At 43.4% G+C, this 23,190-nt stretch overlaps 1 protein-coding gene across 1 annotated transcript in view; it reads right to left on the bottom strand.

The window, feature by feature from the left end:
* The window catches only part of LOC131974319 (probable E3 ubiquitin-protein ligase HECTD4), a 39,690-nt gene that overhangs the window by 6,803 nt on the left and 9,697 nt on the right, over nucleotides 1-23,190 (bottom strand). Inside the window, exons 7-66 of the mRNA XM_059336577.1 lie at nucleotides 22,987-23,157; nucleotides 22,700-22,892; nucleotides 22,445-22,606; nucleotides 22,198-22,311; nucleotides 21,950-22,090; nucleotides 21,619-21,854; nucleotides 21,388-21,530; nucleotides 21,180-21,250; nucleotides 20,988-21,093; nucleotides 20,732-20,852; nucleotides 20,491-20,619; nucleotides 19,947-20,071; nucleotides 19,342-19,495; nucleotides 19,135-19,232; nucleotides 18,744-18,942; nucleotides 18,488-18,607; nucleotides 18,288-18,392; nucleotides 18,012-18,175; nucleotides 17,604-17,849; nucleotides 16,874-17,066; nucleotides 16,292-16,396; nucleotides 16,093-16,181; nucleotides 15,836-16,008; nucleotides 15,330-15,465; nucleotides 15,093-15,237; nucleotides 14,801-14,967; nucleotides 14,542-14,688; nucleotides 14,259-14,443; nucleotides 13,912-14,065; nucleotides 13,499-13,779; nucleotides 13,185-13,371; nucleotides 13,010-13,091; nucleotides 12,675-12,877; nucleotides 12,434-12,569; nucleotides 11,993-12,175; nucleotides 11,700-11,864; nucleotides 11,412-11,581; nucleotides 11,070-11,185; nucleotides 10,865-10,968; nucleotides 10,310-10,471; nucleotides 10,029-10,177; nucleotides 9,809-9,888; nucleotides 9,357-9,520; nucleotides 8,543-8,780; nucleotides 8,261-8,397; nucleotides 8,035-8,161; nucleotides 6,710-6,847; nucleotides 5,897-6,033; nucleotides 5,060-5,220; nucleotides 4,793-4,974; nucleotides 4,502-4,707; nucleotides 4,281-4,411; nucleotides 3,962-4,167; nucleotides 3,688-3,867; nucleotides 1,747-3,146; nucleotides 1,457-1,664; nucleotides 1,148-1,371; nucleotides 849-994; nucleotides 654-757; nucleotides 367-490 (exon numbers count right to left, since the gene is read on the bottom strand). Of these exons, the coding sequence (XP_059192560.1) occupies nucleotides 367-490; nucleotides 654-757; nucleotides 849-994; nucleotides 1,148-1,371; nucleotides 1,457-1,664; nucleotides 1,747-3,146; nucleotides 3,688-3,867; nucleotides 3,962-4,167; nucleotides 4,281-4,411; nucleotides 4,502-4,707; nucleotides 4,793-4,974; nucleotides 5,060-5,220; nucleotides 5,897-6,033; nucleotides 6,710-6,847; nucleotides 8,035-8,161; nucleotides 8,261-8,397; nucleotides 8,543-8,780; nucleotides 9,357-9,520; nucleotides 9,809-9,888; nucleotides 10,029-10,177; nucleotides 10,310-10,471; nucleotides 10,865-10,968; nucleotides 11,070-11,185; nucleotides 11,412-11,581; nucleotides 11,700-11,864; nucleotides 11,993-12,175; nucleotides 12,434-12,569; nucleotides 12,675-12,877; nucleotides 13,010-13,091; nucleotides 13,185-13,371; nucleotides 13,499-13,779; nucleotides 13,912-14,065; nucleotides 14,259-14,443; nucleotides 14,542-14,688; nucleotides 14,801-14,967; nucleotides 15,093-15,237; nucleotides 15,330-15,465; nucleotides 15,836-16,008; nucleotides 16,093-16,181; nucleotides 16,292-16,396; nucleotides 16,874-17,066; nucleotides 17,604-17,849; nucleotides 18,012-18,175; nucleotides 18,288-18,392; nucleotides 18,488-18,607; nucleotides 18,744-18,942; nucleotides 19,135-19,232; nucleotides 19,342-19,495; nucleotides 19,947-20,071; nucleotides 20,491-20,619; nucleotides 20,732-20,852; nucleotides 20,988-21,093; nucleotides 21,180-21,250; nucleotides 21,388-21,530; nucleotides 21,619-21,854; nucleotides 21,950-22,090; nucleotides 22,198-22,311; nucleotides 22,445-22,606; nucleotides 22,700-22,892; nucleotides 22,987-23,157 (10,523 nt within the window). The remainder of the gene's footprint in view (nucleotides 1-366; nucleotides 491-653; nucleotides 758-848; nucleotides 995-1,147; nucleotides 1,372-1,456; nucleotides 1,665-1,746; nucleotides 3,147-3,687; nucleotides 3,868-3,961; nucleotides 4,168-4,280; nucleotides 4,412-4,501; nucleotides 4,708-4,792; nucleotides 4,975-5,059; nucleotides 5,221-5,896; nucleotides 6,034-6,709; nucleotides 6,848-8,034; nucleotides 8,162-8,260; nucleotides 8,398-8,542; nucleotides 8,781-9,356; nucleotides 9,521-9,808; nucleotides 9,889-10,028; nucleotides 10,178-10,309; nucleotides 10,472-10,864; nucleotides 10,969-11,069; nucleotides 11,186-11,411; nucleotides 11,582-11,699; nucleotides 11,865-11,992; nucleotides 12,176-12,433; nucleotides 12,570-12,674; nucleotides 12,878-13,009; nucleotides 13,092-13,184; nucleotides 13,372-13,498; nucleotides 13,780-13,911; nucleotides 14,066-14,258; nucleotides 14,444-14,541; nucleotides 14,689-14,800; nucleotides 14,968-15,092; nucleotides 15,238-15,329; nucleotides 15,466-15,835; nucleotides 16,009-16,092; nucleotides 16,182-16,291; nucleotides 16,397-16,873; nucleotides 17,067-17,603; nucleotides 17,850-18,011; nucleotides 18,176-18,287; nucleotides 18,393-18,487; nucleotides 18,608-18,743; nucleotides 18,943-19,134; nucleotides 19,233-19,341; nucleotides 19,496-19,946; nucleotides 20,072-20,490; nucleotides 20,620-20,731; nucleotides 20,853-20,987; nucleotides 21,094-21,179; nucleotides 21,251-21,387; nucleotides 21,531-21,618; nucleotides 21,855-21,949; nucleotides 22,091-22,197; nucleotides 22,312-22,444; nucleotides 22,607-22,699; nucleotides 22,893-22,986; nucleotides 23,158-23,190) is intronic.

A 23,190-nucleotide genomic window follows, 5' to 3' on the forward strand; every position in this document is an offset into this window, starting at 1 on the left:
GATTTAAGAAAATTACATTAGCATACTTAGTGATTAGGTCTGACATATGAATAATGAGAGAAAGAGTCCTGATATGAGTAATAGATTGGTGGGTGGCTTTCCATTCTATTTTCAAGTACAGAAAAAAGGCAGATGTCATGCTGCATTGTAAAGGATGACTGGAAATGAAGGACATCAATTTAAGATTGAATTATATGGTTGGAAAATTTGATGACTCAGAAGTGACCTGTTTTTTTGCTTGTTGTTTTTAAGGGGGCACATTCTGTCACAACATGTTCGTTTCCCGGACAGCTCGCACATGTGACAGTCTTTAAGTTACTGCAGTCTGAGTGCTGGTTATTGAGGTATGATTTTCACCAGTCTCACCTTTCAAAGTGGAGGTCATAACCACAAGCCAAAATCGCCCTCCAGACGCTACGGATGTCCTGCTTGGCTCGGTCAACAGCAAATTTATGGAAGCCTTCCAGTGTCAGGTACTTCTCCTCTGGGACTAAAGAAGACAAAGAGGTATGTGAGGCAGCTTGTTTTCAAAACATGACTCTTGTAGGTTAGTAGAACCTCATAGGGTGTTACCAGAGTGCAAAGTGATGCAAAGTGAAAGTGCAGAGTGCTAATTTGTCTGTGCAGACAAACTGTGTGTCATTACTGCCAACCTTCAGCTTTCTTAGCAGGAGATTTTTCCACATCTTTCTCATCAGGTCTGGATTTCTCAGGAGATTTTGGCTTCAGGACTGTCTTCTTCTCACTTAGAGCAGTCCTGGTGGAGGCAAGAGACCAGAACATTTAATTCTATTACGGTATCACAGTGTAAATATACCTAAAGATATGCTTAAAAACAAGCTACTCACCTGACACTGTTGAGCACAGACTTTTCCTTGGTGGGAGGTTTGGTAATGGGCCTCTTGGTGCTCACTACCTTGCCTTGGTGCTGTTCTTTTCCTGCTTTGCTGTACTTGTTCTTATTGGGCTTGGGAGTGCCATACTTTCTTAGTATCTGATACAAACAAATCATTTTGGCAAATGTGAATATAACTACAGTATACAATGTGAACAGTTTATTTGTGGTGGTGAACTTCAGAGGGAGGTTTGGGAGATTTTCACAAAAACAGTATCGCTGGATGATTCAGCAAAACAGTTGCGTCAATACCTGAGTAAGCTGGTCCTCCAGTACTTTCTTTGGAGGCCTAACGTTGGTGAAGAAAGTGTGCAGTAGGTTTCCTGGGGTCTGTGCGTTGATCTGCTCCTTGCTGAGGTAAATGTCAGACACTTTAACTGGCTTGGCAGGTGTGAGGCTGAGCATCTGCTCCGAGTGCACACAGCTCTTAAAAATATCTGTGAGGACATCTCGTGCTCCGGGTACAAGCTTGTCACCTTGAAACATGAAGACAGATCATTTAAAATTTGGCAGAACTGATATCGCTGTTTAATAGCAAAAAGTATTTAATCAAAGACCAACCTCTGACTGACTTGTCCAGGAAGTAGTCTTCAAGGGCAGAGCTTCCCTGTGTATCAAACAGGCTTTGGTTAACACTGGATGCTGTGAGGATCTCCTCATTGGTCAACTCCATTAGTTCCTCTTCCCCTTCAAGACTGGACAAGCCAATCAGGTCACTGCTGTTGAAAAGACTGGCACGAATTTTTTCCACTTTGGCCCGAGAACGAACCTATGATCAACAAAAGAAAGAGTATTTCAACCACACAGAATCAAACAACTTAGATCTATTATGGTGATCTTAATCAACCCACCTCAATAACAGCATAACCCTTGATGGGCCTGGCCATGACTGCATTGCTCTCCAGTGAGGTGACTGTGTGCATAGAGCCCCCATCAGACACCGACGGTGTTTCTGCACTGTCCAGAGGCTCCCCCAAGCTGCCGAGGCTCCCCAGGCTTCCTGTACTACACAAGGAGGTATCTAGACTCTCCTGACTAGAAACAGTCTGGGGGTCTTGGGGGCCTTGCTGGGGGTATGTAACAGCCGAAGCTGCAGCAGCCGGGGTTAGAGGTGGAACAACCAACAGCTCCTGATCAACAGAAAGTTCACTGGCAGTGCGGGACACTCCCTGAGAGGAGCTGCAGATCGAAGTCTGGCTGGTAGAAGCTGAAGCGCTCACGCTCATAGCTGGAGTCACGCTGCTGGAGCTGTCAGGACTCTCAGGACCCCCGTTGTTGGGGAAGGGACGCTCAGGTTCAGGCCCCACTTTGCCATCCTGAGGGCTAGTAACCCCAGCTCCAGCTTTGGGCTTCTTGGGGTCCTCTTCCTGCAGGGGGATGAAGACTTCATCTTTGAAGAGTCCTCCATGTGCGTTGCAAGCCCTGCGAATAGCATTCCGAACCACCGCCTCCTCCAGGTGCGTGGGGATACCTGAGAGCACCAGCAGGCGACTGTGGGCAGTGGGGCCCACCAGGGCCTGGCAGGCATCTGTCACTGCATCGCTGGTGACACTTAAGCCCTGCGGATCCTTATTGGCAAGATGTCGAAGGATCATCAGGAGTGTGAGGCAGCGGTGGAACCACAGCATGTCCTCAGGTTTACTCCCCGCCATGTTCAGCAGGGCACTATCACTCTCTGACAACCGTGCACCTCCACTGCCTCGTTTCCCAGAGACTGCTGCTGCCACTGCAGCTGCTGCTCTCTCACGCTTCATCTTCACCTTCTTACGTTTGGATAGCAGACTGGGGCTCTGCGGCGTCTGGCCTGGGGACGATGACGAAGATGAAGACGAGTCACTAAGATTGGGGGCGCTGGTGGAGGATAGGGCTCCCACTGAAGAGCCGCCAACATTGAGGGGCAGTGTCACCTCTGCCACAGCCAGACATACCTCCATCAGCGCATGGAAGTAGGTGGAGAACCGGCTCTGCTCCGCCCCCAGAGCCAACGCAACTCCGCCAGATGAAGACCCTCCTGCTCCAGCACCTCCAGCAGTCCATCCCTGAGTCTCCCGGTCGTACAGCTTTCGGAGTTCTGTCTGCAGGGCCATGAGCACCGCGAGGCAGGGGTTAAGCAGCAGAGCAATGGAGCTAGAGAGACCAGCAGGGCTCTTGCGCTGCTCCAGGTGGTGGATCTTCCGTAAAAGCTCAGCCAGCAAGTGAAAGATGAGTTCTTTTATGGAGGGAGCCAGATCAGTGGTCCAAAGCAAACCACCTAGAACAATAAGAACACAGACAGAGAAAACATTGAACGTTGTTCAAATCCAGACTTAAGTTTGGTAAGATTTATTCTGCAAGATTCAAAGTTCTTCTGTAATTTATGGAGCTAGTTGTGGAAAATAATATATATTTGGGTTTAACAAGCTCACAAATTCTGAATACAACACAAGATTGACATTATTTGAACCTGTGAGTATGAGGTTCTTCGTAAGTGAAGTGCATTTTTTTCTTTAAATCAAGCAAAGCCTTGAAATTAAGAAGTAAGGTAGTTTCATGTTCTTATTTTTGCATTTTGTAACTCAGAAAACATACCAGTTTAGCATTAATAATATCCAAAGACCATACAACAAAATCAGGACCAAGATTTGAAATAGAGGTTTAAAATTTCAAACGAATAATTTGAGGTTTAACAGGTAAAAACCACATGCCTTTTGGGAATTGTGGAGAAAGATATTACAAGGGTTGCATTTAGCTGATGTGTACAGGTAAATAAATGAGGCTCATTAAAGGGTTGTTTTAACTGGTGGTCAACCTACCTAGTAGTTCTACCACCTGCAGCAGCACAGATGAGGGCACTGTGTCCAGTTCTTCCTCTGAGCGCTCATTGCTCTCGCCCAGCTTCCATGTCAAGAGCTGTTCAGCAAATGCCATGGCCAGAGGAAACTCCAGTGGCAAGGAGTGCAGCACCACTACAGCACCAGGAGGGGGTGACACCCCTACAATCAAAATAATGACATGTTTAATTCAGATCAGTTTTACAATGACATGAAGCAGCCTGTATGAATATCAATTTGGAAGTTGCATACTCACCCAGTTTGATGTGCACTTTATCAGTGGGTATGATAACAGAGGGGTATTGGTTGGTGGTGGGAGGGGGAGTAAGGCCTGTGTTGGTAGGTGAGGCATCCAGTGGATAGCACACCGCCTCCATCAGATTTAGCTGGCCGTTTCTACGCACTTTATGACCCAGGCCGTACACCATGACTCGAGCCCAGGGGGCCTTGTAAAGGCTGGAGCTAATGGAGTGGTAAGGACCGAAAAGAGTTTTAAATAAAACATTAAGCAGTAAATGGACGGTAAGAAATCTGAGTTTGTTATTGCTGAAGCTGAACAATTCTCAAGAACTTACTCTTTGCGGCAGCCCAGCTGGCTCTCCTTGCAGGATACAATCACAAATGCAGCACCGGGAAAGCTGACATCCATGCTAACCTTTGACTCTGTCACAGGAAACTCCTCAGATGTAAACTGCTCTGGGGCATTCTGTCAAAGTGAACAGAATGAAAAAAGATTAGCAACTTTACAAATTGTGTAGGCAAGTTTATTTTTTCCAGCACTGATTGCAAAGCTGACCTGCAGGAAGCAGCAGATCTGCTTCGTGAGCTCCAGCAGGCTTTCCTCTCCTTGATGCAAGGCACGGGTGATGGCCACTGTCAGCCACTCCCGGATGGGCTGAGCATTGCCCTGGTAGAATAGTTCTGAGGGAGAGCAGCTTTGGCCCTGGAGGTTGTGAAGCAGTGACTGCGCCAGTAGAATAGAACTAGAACTAATAGTGCCATCTGCAGGAAGAAAAACATCACAGCAATCAGCACATCATTAACACCACACAGAGAACCAGTGATTCACATGGAGATTCATACTAACCAGGGAGGGGTGGAGCCAGCAGCTGGTTGGACAGCAGCTGCAAGTGCTCTAAGGTGATGTCACGGATAGCAGGTATATGGAAGAGACGTGTGAAGGTGTGGGGATTCTTGGGGGCGAAGATGTTGAGCAAGGCCATACGGCAGTATAACCGAGCCAGTGCACTCTCACAGCGAAGGAGTTCCCTACAGCAAAAAGTAAAACAGATCTAATTTTGAGCACTGGTGCAGAATGCATTTACATTAAATTCCCATAAGGTTAATACCTTACCTATGAATCTGAATGTTGCTACTGTCTAGTGAGACTAAGCCATTAGCCGCAGTCCGTCGAGATCCAGCAGGAGGGCGCTCCAGCATCTCGATAGGGTACCAATACCTCACCAGGACCCCCTCACTGCGCAGGTAGGTCTCCACCTGCACCAGCTCATTCACCTGGACAAGTTGAAGTTAACAAAAGGGATATATTTGTTTTTTTTATGTTGAGCAAATGGATATTGTGTATGGCTAATCAGCACAAAGACAGCAGGCAGGGCATCAGACATTTCCTAAATGTTCATAGATTTGCCATTTTTAGAAATCACAGGAGACATGGAGATTTGTATAACATGCGATATAAATTGATGTTGAAATGGGTACGTAAGCTGCTTTGGAAGAAGAAAGTCAAATTTTATCCCGTTGTGAGTAATTGAAAATTAGTGTAATTTTGTCTTTTGTACTGGAAATGTTGCCGTATTTTGTTGAATTATATAAAGGATATGACTCAGATGATGAATGATTCACAACAACTAAAATGGTAGTATAAAAAAAAATCTTATTAAAGGAATTCATGGGAGCTCAGGAAGTGAATCTTGTAACAGTAATGAGTGGGTGGTGATGACGATGATGAATTCATGCATCAATTTTCCTGATATTTCTTTTCCTTTATTCAAACTTATGTATGACCAGCATGCTGAAAGATGTTTCCTTGTGTAAAGGAAACTGGTGTACAGGAGTTAATGTTTCATATAAATGTGTCTTGACACATGGAATGACACAAATAAAATTTAGTCTAACCATACATTTCCAAAAAATATCTCAAAACACTGAAGCATCAAGTATTTGTACTCACAGAGTCCACATCCAGCACCACCCCGTGCAAACCAAAGGTCTTTAACATGCCTCGGATAGCAAACTTGGGCAGGGCTGTCCCTCCTGTAGTGCTGTTGGTGTTGTTGCTGTCCGGAGAGCGGATGACCACAGTCAAGCCTGCATTGTGTGAGCAAAGTTTCATAAATGTCAATTAATATGCAAAGGCAAAGTCTAGACCAGACTTATTCAAATGGCGGCCCGTGGGCTGCATATGGCCCAGGAGCAACCTCAAAGTGGCCCAAGCTGTGGTCAAGCCAGAAAAGCAGAGAAATTCCAAGAAAACACACATTTCACAAGCCTTCACGCAACACTCGGTGTAGGCCAGTAACATACAACCCACAATGCCGCACTTAGTAGTAAGCTAGTCCCATTATACGACCTCTAACATGTCTTTCTCAATCCTGAAGCACACACCTGACAATATTTTATTTCAGATGGGGAAAAAAACCTTATTGACACTGTGCACTTTTTTGTTTTAATGCACACTGAGATGTGCCTGTGTCAAACGTGACCAAATTTAAAAGGGAAACAATTAATAAACATTGCTTGTTTTTAATTACATTCATTGGTTTCAAATTTGTCTTTACCTGCTGCTCACTGCAAATGTCTGACCCATCTAAATTTCATGGTTTTCAAATCTGGCCTAACTGAATTTATAATTGAATAATCCTGGTCTAGACTCTAGTTTGATGTGTGGAGTACAAGTGTCAAATCAACAGTCTTAACACAGTGAATGTAAATTAAAGTGATCTAATTTAAAATGTGTAGGTATAGTGATGTAGGTGAATAGTACCTTTGCGAACTTTGTCAATAGTGAACTTGTTGGCCTCATCCTTAATATCTTCAATGGTTGGGAGGTAGAGGTCACGAGGAATGCCGCCATTCTCTTCATACAGGAACTCCACTGTCTGTCTTGCAATGTCTACCATGCCTGTTGTCAGTAAAATACACCAAGGAAACAAAGTTATTCATCATATTTGATTTGATTTGAATGATTTATTTCAATTATGCAACAACAATACAATAATAATAATGCATCAACAGGAGTCAGCCCTAGTGACTCCTGCACTGATAAGGCCGCCAAGCACTCTATAAAAATGCCACAACATATTTGAAAAGGAGTGGGAAGAAGTAAAAACTTGTTCAATCCCACCCCACTTCTTTAAACAATATTAACAGGTCAGAAATCAAAATCGAAACTCAAACTCAAAACTACCTGTTTCCTTCAGACTTATTTCTCATTTTCATGATATCAATTCTATGTATCAACACTTGCATATCTGTACACCATACCAGTACACATAGATGCACACAAACATACCAATACATTTCCTGTATACCCATACACTTATACATAATCCTACACATACCCATGTTTCCTACTCACTGACACACTGAAAATGTCAGCCACTCCGACTACCAGCACCACTGTGGAGCAACTGTGGAGTCAGCCATCGCAGAAGGCCGAGCCACCACAGCACGTGACACCACCCTTAAGACCAATAGCTTACTGCTGATCACACAGTTAACTAGTCATGTTAACCAAATCAGTTCAAATATTCAAAGCTTTCCTTAACAATAACACAAAATATGCATACCCTCAGAATAGGTTTAGCCAATCTTACATTTAATAAAATTTGACATCACGCTTATGCTTTAAACTTGTTAAAGAGGTTATTAACTTCTGACAATTAATTTCACGTCAAATTTAACTGTTGTACTATAATTACTCCACCTTGTTCAGATTTTTTAAAGGATGATTAATTTTGGATTATACCAACAACACTGCCACCTTTGTTTGTTGCATGAGCGCACATGAATTATTAGCAATAAAGAATACAACATTTTAACAGTAGAAGACTGAATCTAATAACATAAGAGTACAGTTTATGGAAATTGACAAAAATGTCAAACAATGTGCAAGTTACCCACCTCGACTTTGTGTTGCATGTATAATGACAGACTAAAAATTCTTAAGACTGTTCATGACACACTGCATTTTAACTACTTGTCTTGATAATTTTTTAATCTTTTAAATTTGACAGAGGGCAGGTGAATTTGCCATGTGTTACACTGGACTTTTAGGATGTGTTTTAATGTGTCTCTTTCCATTTTTACCTAGCTGCAGAGCTCCTTTGATTTGGTCCAGGCCAGATTTCCTCTCAGCCTCGTTACGGAACCGCCTACGAATGGTAGGGAACACTTTGGTCTCCCAGGCCTTTACCAGCAAGGCATAGTGGTCCTCCTGGAGTCAAACACAAGTCAAAATAAACAATGAAGAGCAAAAACTTAAAATGAATTTGGAAGTCAACATTAGAAGATGAAAAGGGGAGCCCAGACTCACTCTTGGAACATCATCATCATCCTCATCGTCACTCTCATCATCTGCGATAGGAGGAGGATGTGGGTCAGGCCCAGAGGTGACCAGGTTCTCATAACTCAGCTCAACTTTGTAATGACATGACAGGTCGCTGTTGTACTCTGTACCAAGAGAAAATGGAGGTTTCACACTAAACATTGTATAGTGTAGTGCATCCTGTTTTAGGGGGGATATTTATGCAAAATCAAAGAGGTAAAGGTCAAGCATGCACTTTGACGAGGATAAAGCTGATGGTAATAAACATACGTTGCTGGGGAACTGCCACGGCTGCAATCCGACAAGGGGGTCCATGGGAGCCAGAGTCAGAGGTAACACTTGCACCTGCATCATTATCGCTGTCTGAGGCCATAGCAAAGGGCAGTGCTTCAAAATTTGCACTTATTTCCTCTGCAAGGTCTACACACAAGTCAGCTGCATTTCTGTGTGCTTGGCCTTCTGCGTAAGCAAATGGCCGGCTTCCAAAATTGGCACGGATCTTTGAGTTCTAGAAAACAAAACAAAAAAAGAAGATTAACAACATTAATTCGCAGGGAAAATTGTGTCATGGAAGCAGCAAAGAAAATGATACAGCATAATCAGTAGCCATAGAGTTTAGAGAATGTAACAGATCCTAGACGAAACTGACAGGAGGGCGGGACTCAATTACAAATCTGTCTTCTACTTCAGCACCACAGACAGCACCATGGATTTATCAATACACAGCACAGTTAAGCTACTGATATTTTAGAGCCACATTTGGTACCACAGAATCTGACTTTGACTCACTGATCCTTTATCTGAAGGTTTATACGTCAGACTACACTTGAAGTTATTTCCCCCTGGGGATTAAAAAAAACCTTCTGATTCTTATACATGCAACTAAACAACCCCTAACTCTGCTACAAGGGGATGGAGAAGGGGATGGCATTTAGACAAGGGGGATGAATATTGGTCATTTTGCTAACAAGGGCAAATAGCTCTGTCAAGTATAATACATATTAATTATTTTGAATGAACATTATAGCTTAACAACCATTCAAATAAAAAGCTTTCAATGTTACTTCAGGCAACAGAAACTCACCTTTTTCTGAATGTGCACCAGGGGCCACATTCCACCAGCTACATCTTCAAGTATGGGGCCGAGCCGCTGGCCACAGTAGGTAAAGTAGACCCTGCCTTTAGGGGCCTGACCAGGTGGTGGAGGAGTGCCTTCAGAACGCTCCCAGCCTATTCCAGCCACATCGCCTGTGTTTATACAAACACAAGGTCATATTCTTAGTTAATATTAACAGGTAATAACATATTGTGAACATGCTAACTCTAGATAAAGCTTAAGTTAAGGAAGCAAGATATGCTTGCAAAATAGTTGTTTTAAAGAGCAGCCAGATTAGATACAATGCTTTTAGGGAGTTTAGATTACAATGTATGTTAAAATCTATAACATACATTGCTTTATGGATGTTTAAGTTGACTAAATCAAACAAAAGAGATAGTAGATTGTTTGTGAAGAGGTTATTTTGTCTCCTGTCTCACCAGGAAGTAGAGCCACATCCAGCCTGACACTCTTCCACTGCAGCAGACTGGAGCCATTATAATGCACTGCCCTACCATTACTGACACAAACAGACAGACAGACAGGAGACAGACGCACAGAGATGGAACAACACAAAAGAGAAGTATAGCAGTCAGCACTCAAGTCAGAGACAGAGCAGTGGGAAAAAGGAGCTCAGAGTTAGTTTGCAGGCAAACATACTTGTGAAACAGACATGTGCCGACAGGGTTTGTCCATGCTCCGTCCCTTTTCTCTGCCTCTGTGGCAAACCCAAATGACACAATCGGGCCACTGTCCTCCTCAGAGTCTCCATAGGAGACAATTTCTATCTCCCAGTAAAAGGATGGGGCCTGCAGAGAAAAAGAGAAGTAAATGACAGTTTAAATGACAGACTTTACACAAATTGTGGTATCAGTCCATGGTTGTATCCAACTTAAGCACCGTCAAACAATGAGATGGCATATATTAATGCATGTTCACACCTGAATTGGTACTGGACAGGTGGCGTAGATGAAGGTGCCTCTGGGCAGCCCTCCTCCAGCACTTGGATCAGCCAAGAAGGTGACCGAGGTCAGGCGGGATGAGAACATGCAGGCACGGACCGGAGGGAACACTCTGGATGGACACCAAGTGATCTCCTTGGGCTGATGAGGGAACCACATCAAAGGGATAAGGAGATAAGTAGTGCCAACCAATCTGACTTTTTAATTCATCAAAATGTCTTTGAAGATTGAATTGCAGCTTGCAGCAATATATGAATTTCAAACTGCAATTATCTTGCCTTCAGCTGTCAGTCAATCAAAACATGTATTCACAGTTTAAGACTGAGGCTCTTTATATGAGAGAAATGTTCCTTTGTCACTTTTTTCTGTCTCTGCAAACAAAATATTGTTTTCCCACCTTCTTCTATGATAAATGTGCATTTTCAGCTTCATCCAGCCCACATCTATATTACATTACATTGTCTTTGCTGTTAGTAAGTGCAAAAATGAAAGTAATAAAAGCATCAATTGTACTATAAAATTGGTAACTCCCACCTGGCGTCTGTCCGTCTGCAGTGGTGGAGGGGGAGGCCGAGCGCAGTCCCGGTACAGCATTCTCACTCTTTCACACTGAGCCTCAACCATGCCGAGCCGTTCCCCTGCAGAGGTAAAAGAAGTATTTCGCACCAAATACATTATACTGTATATGAAAGTTTTTTTGGGTTCTCAAATGATTTGACACACCAGCAGTAATGCTTACCAGGGCTGCATTCCTGAGCAACCAGGTTGAGAACCTCAACAGCAGCTGGACACTGCTGGATGAACTCCTCACAGAAGGAGCTATCCTCCAGGAGCTGTGCCATCACCAGGCATGCCCTGAAAACCATTAAGAACCTGGTCATTTCTGTCCAATCTATAGTTCTGCTGTCAAACTGCCATTAAATATTAGTTTAATTATCACATGATTAAAATTTCAAAGAATTTCTGGTGCCATCATTTCCAATAACGCAGAATAAAAACAACACTTATCAACCCTAGACCATCAGTTAAAAAATTTTTAAAACTGAAGCGCAAGTGTTAATTTACACAAATGATCACTTACCTGGTTCGGATTTCCGCCAGCAAACGCACAGCAGCCATTACCGGGCTGGAGCCATCTCCGGTAGCTGGTAGAGAAGTGTGAATAGAGAGACTGCCCTCCTGTGGCAGAAGCATGGACTGCACTGCTTGTACCACCTTTTCTGTGATGGAGAGCTTATAGAGGGGGAGAGCCTGTTGGGGATGGTTAGAGAGTGAACGGGAGACGCAAATGAGCTTCAATATCATATTTGCCATAAAAATTGAACTCCTGTGTTTGATGCGGAAAACTAGACAATGTTACATCGTATACCTCAGATCTGGGTGTGCACAGGCGTGATATAGGTACTGTCAGGATGTCTGAGGCTTGGCAAGCTCTCCTGTACTCGCAAGAAGGGAACTTGACTGTAGCGATGCCCTCCTGCTCATTGATGGACATAACTATGCCCACACTGCCCAGAACTCCTTTACCTACCACCTGCAGAACAGAGGAATCACAGGAAATATGTTTACATTTTAAAGCTTTTGAGATAAAAGGTGATGATATGGTTTTTATCTAGGATGTGAAAGTATAGTATTTTCACTGATTCATCTCCCTCCACTAACCTGGACTTCAGAGCCGATCTTAATAGTTTCTTTGAAGCCCCCGAGGGCACAAAGAGCAGCAACAGCTTGTCTGCCAATTGCCTGCAGCTTAGCCAATTTCCTGCCGCTGCTGCTCCCATTCTCCAGAATACTCTCAGCATACTTTCCCAGCTGAGGGATAAACATTAGTGCCCGGGAGAGAACCTATCACAAAACCAAAAGGAGAAAGCATTAGGTTTGATAAAAACAACATCATAAAGAAATACATGCATGGCAGTCTAGATAGAAATTCTTTTTGGTTATTTTTAACAGTCAATACCTATAAGTAAGCAACAAGTTATCAGTTATCACCAATTAGCATATAGATTTTAACAATATATTAAAATAAAAACATAAAATAAAAGAGAGCAAAAACATAAAAAGGATAGGACATAATGGAAATAATGTTATGAGCTCTCTTACCTTTTCAGCAGTGCTAGTCCAGATCTGAGCAGTGTTGGACTCGGGAGCAGTGAGCAGACTATGCAGCAGAGCAATAACCTCAGCAGCCATGCTGTTGGCAACATGGCCACTGATAAATGGTCTGACAGGGTCCGACCTGTTCAAGGAAAATTCAGAAGTCAGACAAGTCTGTCACGTATGCAGTTTGTAGTTTGATTCATGAGTCATATATATAAAAAAGTGGATTTTTTTCTTTGCTTACCTGGCCAGATCAGCATTCCTGTCCCGGCACACAGCTGTCTGAGCAGTTTTCTTCTTGTCACCGGTGGTGATGCCTCCAGCGGTCTCCTGGGCTAGGGTCTCAACAGGTGGACCAACACTCACGATCAGACCAGACTGGGCCCATTTGTTGGCCTTCCTCAGGGCAGCAGATGCCTCTTCTGTGATTACTTCACAGCTGCCACTCTACAGAGGGTTTTAAATAACACAGCAGAGGTAAGGATGGCACTTGGAAAAAAGCTACAGAGAGTTTTCATTTTGTGATTATTCACTCTAAAATTATGGGTAGATGTTTTTTTTCCCCAGTAAAAATCTGACCTTTGTCATGTCTCTGTCCATCTTGACCACCTTTTCCATGTTTGCTCCAGTGCCGAGCCGAAAGGGACGTCCCTCTGAGCTACTGCATTTTGGAGCGGATGGAAGAACGGTCATGTCACAGAAACCCAGACTAAGCTAGCTAATGTGAAAACAAAGATATTAGGGATAACCTTACCTGAGAAGTGGTTGTAGAACTTCGTGAGATGACTGATCCTCTCTCTTGTGGATAAAGATTGATAGCTTGCCATCAACCGCCTCTCCCTCCTCCCCAACATCCTCAGACTTCAGAGCTCCTTTGGAACTGGCACGGGAGAGACTAGTGTCTGGCTCAGAGGAGCTGGGGGAGAGCAGGGTCTGACAGCCTGGTAAAGAAGGGATAGATTAAATATTAAAACGTAAAGAAAGTAACTACCCAGCATGGTTTAACATTTCCATTTTTAATAAAAGAGGACCCTACACACATTTAGTACTTCTAGGTAAGAGACGAACCTGGTACTACATAGTCTGCCAGCTTGGCCAGCAGTAAGGCAGCAATACGTGAGGCAGGGTCACTAGCATCTTGTTGCTCAGCATCTAGCGTGTTAATAGAGTAGCTCCACGAGGGCAGGGCCACGTTTCCACAGTCCTCCACACTCATGAGAGGCAGGGCCGCTCGGCATAGCTGCAGGATGATAAGTACCAGCTTTGGAGAAGGTCTCTGGTCAAGCAGCAGAGACAAGAGCTTAGAAACACAAGCTGGCTGGCTCAGGATAGCTTTCCCTATGTGGCTCCTGAAATACAAAACAAATGAACATATAAAAACATTATATAAAATACTCAACTACTGTATGTACAAAGACATGATTATAGACATGATGCAAAGAAATACAACATATACATACAATACAAGAAAGAAATTATACCTGGAAAGGTCATTGAGCAGACTGAGCACATCCTGTAGGGCATCGTTGCCCGCTGCCTGATTCCCACAGCACTCTGTGGCTCTGGCCAGGTGATTGGTCAGCAGGCTGGACACCTGCCGTGCCAGACCAGAGTGCACTGCATCTGTCGACCCACCTTTAAAAAGCAAAAAAAATTGTAACTTTTTCATCATTACAACATACTACTAAAACTGTAGTGTGCAACCATTTCATCTGACCATGTGGAAAAAACATTACATTCTTAACATGCACTTATGTCAAGTTCTTGTAGTTCAGAGACACAAATATATTGAACCCGACAGTAGTAAGGATCTACAAGCATAACTTACCTTCAACCTTCTCCCACTCAATGCAGCGGTTAGCCAGCACCTGGAATGCAGCCCAAGCCATGGTGGCCACCTTCTGCTTTTTGGTCTGCTTCTCGTTTGAGCTGCATTCCCTCTGCCCACTTAAACTACACAGGCTGTCCATGAGCTGGACCAGACCACTGCGAACCAGACACTGCTCCTCACTCCTACGGCAACACAGAAAATAAATTAGGGTCAGGAATCTGAGGGTTTATTAATACAGAGATAAATCAAAAGATAGACAATGCAAGAAGAAGTATCTTGCCTGGTGTAGGGGATTGTGCAAAGCAAGCCAATACTGTTGGCACAAGCGATTGGGTAGCGAGCACATAGTGACACTACGGACGTCATGGTCTCCCCAAAGGCCTCCTGCACCTGCTCTACCATTCCTCCACAGGTCAGCTCCTCAATCCTGCACAGATGGCACACAAACACAGATGCATATGGAAATTAGGCACATTAATTCAATGAAAACCTGTAGGGTTAGTTGGTTGTTACTAGTGTTTGCATCTCCATTTTCTTACCTTGGGCCACCTTGCAGTACCATAGTGACAGGCCCCACCAGGTGGGTGACGCCACCCACTCTGACAGCAGCAGTTAGCAACTCCCTCATATGAACAAGTGCCTGCTTCCGCGTGCTGCCACGTCTCCAACGTGTCTGTGCAGCAGACAGGAAACTGCTGCTGGACACCTACAGAAATTACCGGTATAAAACATCCAAATGTCAGAACAGAGCTCAATAACAATTTCTCATGCAGCTATGGCAACAAACAAGTCAATAAAAACAAATGAGAGAGTGATGAGTAAGAAACTCACAGCCTGATCAGGTGTAGTTCCAATAAAGGCGAATAGCTGTCCCAGCAGCACACTGTATGTTGGTTTGTCACGGCTGTCCTCGATGGCCAGAGACTGCAGCAGGGTGAATGAGCTGCTGCGGTGACTAGTAGGGTGGTGCCGCCTCCTAAAGGTAACAAATAATGAAATAAATTAATGCTCAGTGCATTTACATGGTTTTCAAACATTCATTCTATAAAACAAAAAATAGCCAAATACCTTTGGGGCGCGTGTGTAAATTCCAAGTCCTGGTTAGCAATCATTTCCAAGTCAGAGGGTGCCGACATGCTGCGTAGAAAGACTGGCTGCTTCACCATGGGGATCACTGTCTTGGCATCTGACACTGACTTAGAGGCTGGACAAGAAAAAAATCTGATGAGAATCAAACCAACCTATATTTTCTCTCCCATGACTGGTGTCTTGAGGTATTGAGGGGATTACTTATTGGCAAACAGTAACAAATTAAATATTGTTTCCCAGAAATATGGTTCTGATTTAATACGCATTTCCAAAAATGTAATTAAAGACCCCTGTGTAAGTTACATAACTGTACCCACAGACACACTAGCTGATGGATATTTCAATAGTGTGAGTGTTTGACAACATGAGGCCTGAACAGCTGTTTGAAGGGATAAATGTCTGATCCCTACCCTGCTGCTCAACAACATTTCACTTAGCAACTATAATTAGTAACATAAGAGGACACATAAAAAGATTATATGTACCTGGACCTGGTGTGCCTGCAGGTGTGGTGGTTAAGCTTCTGCAGTGTGGTGCGATGGTAACATGGAGCAGCAGCTCAGTGCGGTTCATCAGACTCTTTACTAGTGCCTTAGTTTTGGCCAGTGAGGTGCTACTTCTGAGGTGCATACTGTTTACCTCCTGAAAGAACTTCTCCCTGTAGGTGCAGATACATATTGTTACTGTATGAACTTAACCATGGCATCTGTTCCAAGTGCTAGCGGAATTTTAAATTACTTGCCTCAATGCATGGACAACATTTTCCAAATCGCTAAAATCGAGTGGCACCTCCTTCAAGGAGCAAAGCAGCTCCAGCTCCTTAATTTTGTTCTGGAACAAAAAAACAATAACAATAAATTATGTATATCAAAGCAAATGGTAGTAGTAATGGTACAATCTCTAGAGGAGAAGTTGTTAATTGTTTGTCTGAAAAAGGATACCTCAAAGAAGTGATAGTCGTGAAAGAAAGGAGTGTTGTTCTCCAGCTTTCCCTGCTGGGCCTCCTCTACCTCATTCTGCCACTTCTGTTCCAATTCTGCAACACTCTGAAAGCAACAAAGGAGATAATTAAACCCAGAGTAGGACTCACACTTCTTTTTTCTGCTCGGGTTGGTAGTCTTTTTTTAATCTAAAGGTCTTCTGTTCAGCCTCAATGTCATTTTAATGGATAACCTACTTTGTTGGTTTTAATAGTACTCTCGTATTTCTAGGCTGTAGTTTAATATACTGCCCATGATGCAAATATCTTTCCAATTTGTTGTCATATCAGCGACATCCTGGTGATAAGAGATATTATACGGCAGTGTAAATATACCCAGTATGCCCATCAACACCATGGCAAAAGCGATTCCCTATTAATCCTATTCACTGTAGCCAGCAGGAAGTACTTTATTAAACTATCTAACGATGAAGGTTCCTGAAAAGCCTAAATATAAACAGGCAAATCGACAAACATGCCGAGCGTAAATGCATCTTCCACTAATGGCAAGCAAGCAAAATTCACAGCATTTACAGACGCTCACCTGCAGCTGACGCTCCATAGCATTGATCTTTTTGAAGGCCTCAACCATGATCTTGCAGACCAGGTCATACTCCTCTGCATGATCCTCACGGTACTGGTAGTTGACAAGTGACTGAAGGGCGTCAACGAGGCTTAGATGTTTTATGACACAGGACACTATAACCTCCTCCATAACATCTGGCCTGATCACCTCCCTTACAGAAAAAAAATGTAAAATGAGTTAAGCTTTCGATGAGAAAACAAAGCTTTATGTTATAGAGGGTATGCAATGACATGGCTATCATTTTCACCTCCTTTAACAAACACACAAAACTAACCAACTGTGGCTGTTATGAATGGGGAGAGCTGCAATACAGAGTGGAAAACAAATGATGATGATAGAAAACAGTTATTCCAACGACATAAAAAATTCAGCGCATCAACAGAGCTGGAGGGCATACAAAAGCCTAGATAATCTATTTTAAAGCAGGATGTGTGATCAAAATCACAAGGACTTTAAAGCATATTATGATCATCTGTGAACCGGTTTGGAAACATTATTTATATTTTACTACATAATTCATTTACAAAACTGTCAGCAGGGTTATTTACAGTCACACAGTCTAAGAAAGTGTTGAAGTCTAAAAACTTCTGCTTGGATTTGTCATAGACTGAATAACAGCGTTTTATCATTTCACCGTATTATTCCTCACATGCATAATGTCTATTCTGTGACAGCACGGTGCCCTTACTTGATGCTAGGACGGAATTGTGGTCGAGCCCTTCCAGACACCTCTCGTAGCCTACCCATGATGCCTGGAGGGAGGCGGATACGAGGCAAGTCAAAGTAGGTCCCTGGCATGAGGCCCGGGGGTGGAATGAGCACATCAGAGGGGTAGGTGAACTCCCGGTCCTCCTCAATAGTGAGTGGCAGAGGTGACGGGCTGGGCGTGAGGGCAGGAGAGATTGCCCCATTTGCTTCCACCTGCCACTGACACCTTGGGAAGAAAAAAAACCAAAGTGCCATCAGTCTGTTATCCTGTGTTCAACTATGTACCATTAAAGAATGTGTACTAATTCTTACAACATACTTTATTTATCACACAGGCAATCAATATCACTGGGAGACATTTTATGGTATTTTAATTCAGCTGTGTCACCTTTGCAGCAGCTTGGAGCAGAGCAAATCGTGACAGGCTTCCTCCTCTCTTGTCACCTCTGGCCCGTTATAAAGAATGCGCAGCATCGAGCAAGCCAGCACAGACAGACCCAGGGCAAGGTCTGCCAGGAAGGGGAGGCCCCCAGAGACATCCTCGGATGACTCCTGAAAACAAATACAAATAGCCTCTTCAGAATCATGTTCCATGCTGAGTACCAGTATGATTAAACAATGATAAGTACAGATGTTTCGGACATGCCAGTGTTCTCACATTCACCTGAGCTCTGACAGTGCAGGAGAACCCCCACATGGCTTTATCGGGAGTGTTGTGTTCCCGTCCACTCCTCATCTCAAAGGAAAACGTCACAGTGTCTCCTTCAACCTAAGACAGGACATTAAAAAGTAGCTCCTTAAGACTTTAAGTGCACCATGTGTTTACTGTGTATGTTTGTGCAAAAAAGAAGAAGCTTATTTTACCTTGACAAGGTCTTTGGGCCATCCTGTCCCCAAAACACTGCGACTGCCATATCCCAGAGTGTTTCCTCCATACTCTGTTACTTTCCGACTGTTGGTGTTGGGGCCAGCATAGATAACCAACTAAAATATCAGAGAATATATTTAGTATAACATTTCAAACCTATGGAAGCCCTGAGAAATTGCACACAATGCATGCAAGAGCTACAAAGGATGAAGGCCATTGTGCCCACAGCTGGTGTATTGTGACAGTCGGTACCTTGTCATAGTCATACTGTGAAGAACAGCGAGAATCAAAGCGGAGGTACAGGCAGCGGGCTCCTGGGATGTGTACCGTCTCCTTGAACTTGTAATTATCTCTCACAGGGTGCACCGTCTCTACCGTTTTCCCAGCAGCCCATGGGGCAGGGATCTTCAGTCCAGTCAGGAAACCCGGCTCCTCACGTTCATCAAGAATTCTAATATCAAGGACACAAACAAATAAGCGGTCTTAAAACTGAGCTTATAAAACAAACAAAATAGCAGGCACTAAAAATCTGATTTTCTTCATTAAAATGGTAATAACTAAACCAAATAATCCAATATATGATCAGATGGATTCATTGTGAATCTGTAATTAATATTCTTATGTTGGAGATTAGAAAACGTACTTGTCATCAGCAGCACATGCCTTTGAACCCAGAGAGCCACCCATAGGTAGAGGCTCTTCAGTAAAAAGTGGAGACTGAGTCTTCAGTAGTAGGGCAGTCTGGAAAACAGAGTGGAAATAAAAGCTTTAACAATGAGTGCTTTTTCTACTTAAGGAAAACCCTTTCATTCAATGTAAGCACTGTATTTTTGACTGGCTAGACTCCAACCTGGCTGGTGTAGAGGACCAGCTGCACCAACTGAGGCATGAGGGCATCAGCGAGAGTGAGGGTCTGTAGGTTGGGATGCATCAGAGAGGTGAGCAATACTGGCAGCAGGTGCCCAAGCATGGTGGCCTTGGTAACCTGTTCCAGGCCTTTCAACCTGAACAACAAGAAGAGAGAAGGCATAAACGGAATGTTAAGGTGATGAATCCTAAGTAGAAAAAACAGACAAGAAATGGGGAAATTAGAAGAGGTAAAACAAAGCCAAAGTGATTTTAAAAACCTGCATCCATAAATGATTTCTCATGCACCCTTTTATTCTTTGTGAGGAGGCAGACGCATTACTCAGGTTTAGCTAAATCTTGTTTCACGGTGAAATAGTGCATCAGAGCCAACTAAGAGAACATCGTGTCTGGTTTTATTTTCGTCAGTTACATTATGGTTTTATGGTAATACAGTTGACACCGCAGATTAACTTCAAAAGTCTGCTCATGCAATATAATGAAATAAGTGGCGAGTAGATTTTAAAAGGTATCCAGCGGACACGGCAGCTGGTTGATGAAAATTTTTTGACAAGCTTATTTTAAAAAAAGAAGAAGTTAAAAGTTCACCTGGTTTCTCTGTCAGCTATGTCGCTGTTAATGAGAGCCGTGGTCACCTGCTGCAGAGTCTCCAGCACTTCATCACATCCCACCAGGATCTTGGTTGCTAGGGATAGGATGCTGCTTTGCAGCTCCTGGGGACAACACACATAATATTCCCAAACTTACGTAACACTGCTTTCAACATTTTCAATGATCATCTCTTTCATGCAATGTGGAAGTTATACAAATGTAATGTCTTTACTTTTACATCAACAGATAAAAAAACTCCATATATTAGCACAATCTGAGCTGCTCTTTTACATCAGGCTTTTCGCCTTTCATTATTTTATCAGTAACGATGATTAGTGACAAAAGAAGAAACAACACTTTCTTAGTTAATATAGCACTGTTAACTAATGTAATTAAAGCTTTAATGACAACAAATGAATACGCTGCACTAAAAAAATAACATTTATTTCATGTTGCTCTGTTTGATGGATTGCTCCCTCTCTGACAAACACAAACAGGCTCCACATGCATAGAGGTAGGGGTATTTAAAGGGGATGTTTACCTGTACCTTCATTGTTTCCCCTTGTAGGGAGCTGTCACTGTCGTCATTATCATCCGGACGGATAAGAATGGTGTTACTGAGGAGGTGGTTCTGAACAGCCATGAGGTAGCGCAGACTAGGTGAGACCACCTACAGAGAGGGAAAACCATCTCCAGTTTATACAAGGATAATCAAAACAACCAAAACATGTGATCTTAATCAACACAGATGGCATTTTGTTCTGCTGAACTGATAGTCATACTGGCACAGTGGAGAGCAGCTTCTGGAAGTCGTCTCGGGCGACAGTCTGACATTTGGTAATGACCAGGCAGGATTCCCGGACTACAGTCTTGAGAATGCAGTGCAGCAGCTCATCACTCAATCTGTAAAGAGAGAGATTTCTATCACTTTGAACAAGAATATGACTACAGGGAAGGAACTCTATTTTTAAAGCTAAAACATGATGTGGTTCTGTGGTAGAAATGTTACTGCACCTCCTAGTTACAGGATAGCCCTACCTGTAGTGGTCATCCTCTTCACTCCCAAATCGATTCTTCTGCAGTTGGTCTGCCAAATTGGTGAGGATGACATCACGAAGTTGAGACAGGCCAGTGTTCCTTTCACCTGAGTGCCACACACAAGTACACAGAGTATTAGATATATTCACCATAAAACAGTTATATTTAAATGTGCGTTACTGTTATAGTCACCTTCAGTTAAAACCAGTTTCAGCAGTTTGTTGAGTTCAGCCTCCCCCTGATATAAAGTATTCAGGCCTGAGCTACAGAGACAAAGAGGAGGTAGAAGAAGAAGACCTATTTAAATATTATTTTGATTACTGATTACATAAAAACACCATTTTAACTATTAACTATTACTTTTTTCACACTTTATAGTATACTGGACTTCATGACTTACCTGATGGCCAGGCACACCTCTTTCTGAATCTCTGCTCCAATCTGATCTACTGGAGCCATGAGTAGCTGCCACAGGAGTAGGCCTGAACGACGCACACTCTCCCGATTCTGCTCTGACTGAGGATTGAAAAATCTAAACACCACCTGGACAGGACAGACAAAAAAAAACTCAAAAACAAATAAATTGGCCGAGTTATTTTCTGTAAAACTCCCCAGCTGCAACACAACTGACCTGGAACACCACCAAGATGCAGCGTATGATGCAGGTATCTCCATTGACCATGGCCTTCTCCATAATGTCACAGATGCTGCTGAAGTGACGGGTCTCAATGGGATGTTGTTTACCTAGTAGGGCCCCCAGGGGCAGGCTGTTGCTGCTGGCTGCCAGCAGGTTGAGCTGATGGATACACATAGCACCTACATGATGAAGTAGCTGGTTGATCACCTCCCCAGTGGCCACAGTTTCCTCTGTGAAAGGACAGTTTTGCAGTTTTAAAAAGTCTTATAATGTTGACATGATACATGATTCAGCAAATGGTGGTTTCAGTACAGTTTTTATCCACCTTTGGGTTCTTTGATGACATGGCTGACACCGAGCCTATGGCACACATGATGAAAGGCTTGGTTCCCAGGATTGCACCACTGATCTATGTAATCACTGGAGCAGGTCCAGATCAAGTTGTTCAGTGCATCATAACATGCTCCTATGAAGCCAAAGATTACAAAAATATTTTGTCACTTATAATGACAATACATTGCGTGACTATTCTCTGAGTTCAACACATAAAAGTAGAATGTGAACTGAGCTCACCTAGTCCTGCCACCTGGGCTCCCCTGCCTAGAGAACTGCCAGGAGCATCGATGAGGTCTGCGCGGCTGCTGAACTGACCATCAGCTAGGTTAAAAACCAGGCTGGAGGCTAATACTGAGCAAAAATGAAAAGTTAGGTTTCAAGAATGACCTAATTACTTACAATAGTTTACAAAACATAGTATAATTGCCATATGAGAGCAGTGCTGAGCAGCGACAAGGGACAATTTACCAGTGTGTTCTCTTACTTTTGAGAGAGGACAGGCTGCTGGTACCTCCAAAAAGGGAGCGTGTGGCAGAGCTTCCAGATACACCAGGAGGTGAGACCAGCATCACTAGGTAGGTTCCACACACATACATAGGGGTCTTTCTCAGGGTCTTTAGAGGAAGTCCACAGCTAGTGTTCACAGCTATAAAAGAAGAGAATATTTTAATAACCATAAGAATCCACCATTAAAGCAAATGTGATATTTCGATCACTATATGTTGTGCTGATTTATTACCGGACTGTTCCTCTTTGACAGTGTTGGTGATTGCAGAACCTGTTAGAGCAGCCAATGTGGCAGAATGGGAGGCCCGGAAGCGTGACATTCGACTCAAGAGAAGCTCATTCAAGCACTTAGAAGACTCGCCTTCCTTGCGAGTTAGAATTACCCTCTCCTGCAAGATGTCTGCAACACACAATCCTGTCTGTGTCTGCACCATGGACAGGGGGAGAGAAAATATTAAAAATGGAACAAAAACATAAAAAAGTGAAACTACTGTATAAGGCAGGGCATGTAGTACTCACAGATAGGTGAAAGACATCCATGAAGACAGAGTGGCCTTTCTGCGTCTTCTCATTGAGACTGGCTGGGGACCAGACCCAGTACAGGTAGGTTCCATCTGAGCAGAGGTGCAGCGTGGTCATGCTGCTGCCCACGGGGAAGTGGTGGGCTGGCATGGGCACAATCTGGCACACCTGAAAATGCAAAAGTGCTCATTAGCCTTGGCT

The sequence above is a fragment of the Centropristis striata genome, chromosome 7 (assembly GCF_030273125.1).
Source record: "Centropristis striata isolate RG_2023a ecotype Rhode Island chromosome 7, C.striata_1.0, whole genome shotgun sequence".
NCBI classification, from domain to species: Eukaryota; Metazoa; Chordata; class Actinopteri; order Perciformes; family Serranidae; genus Centropristis; species Centropristis striata.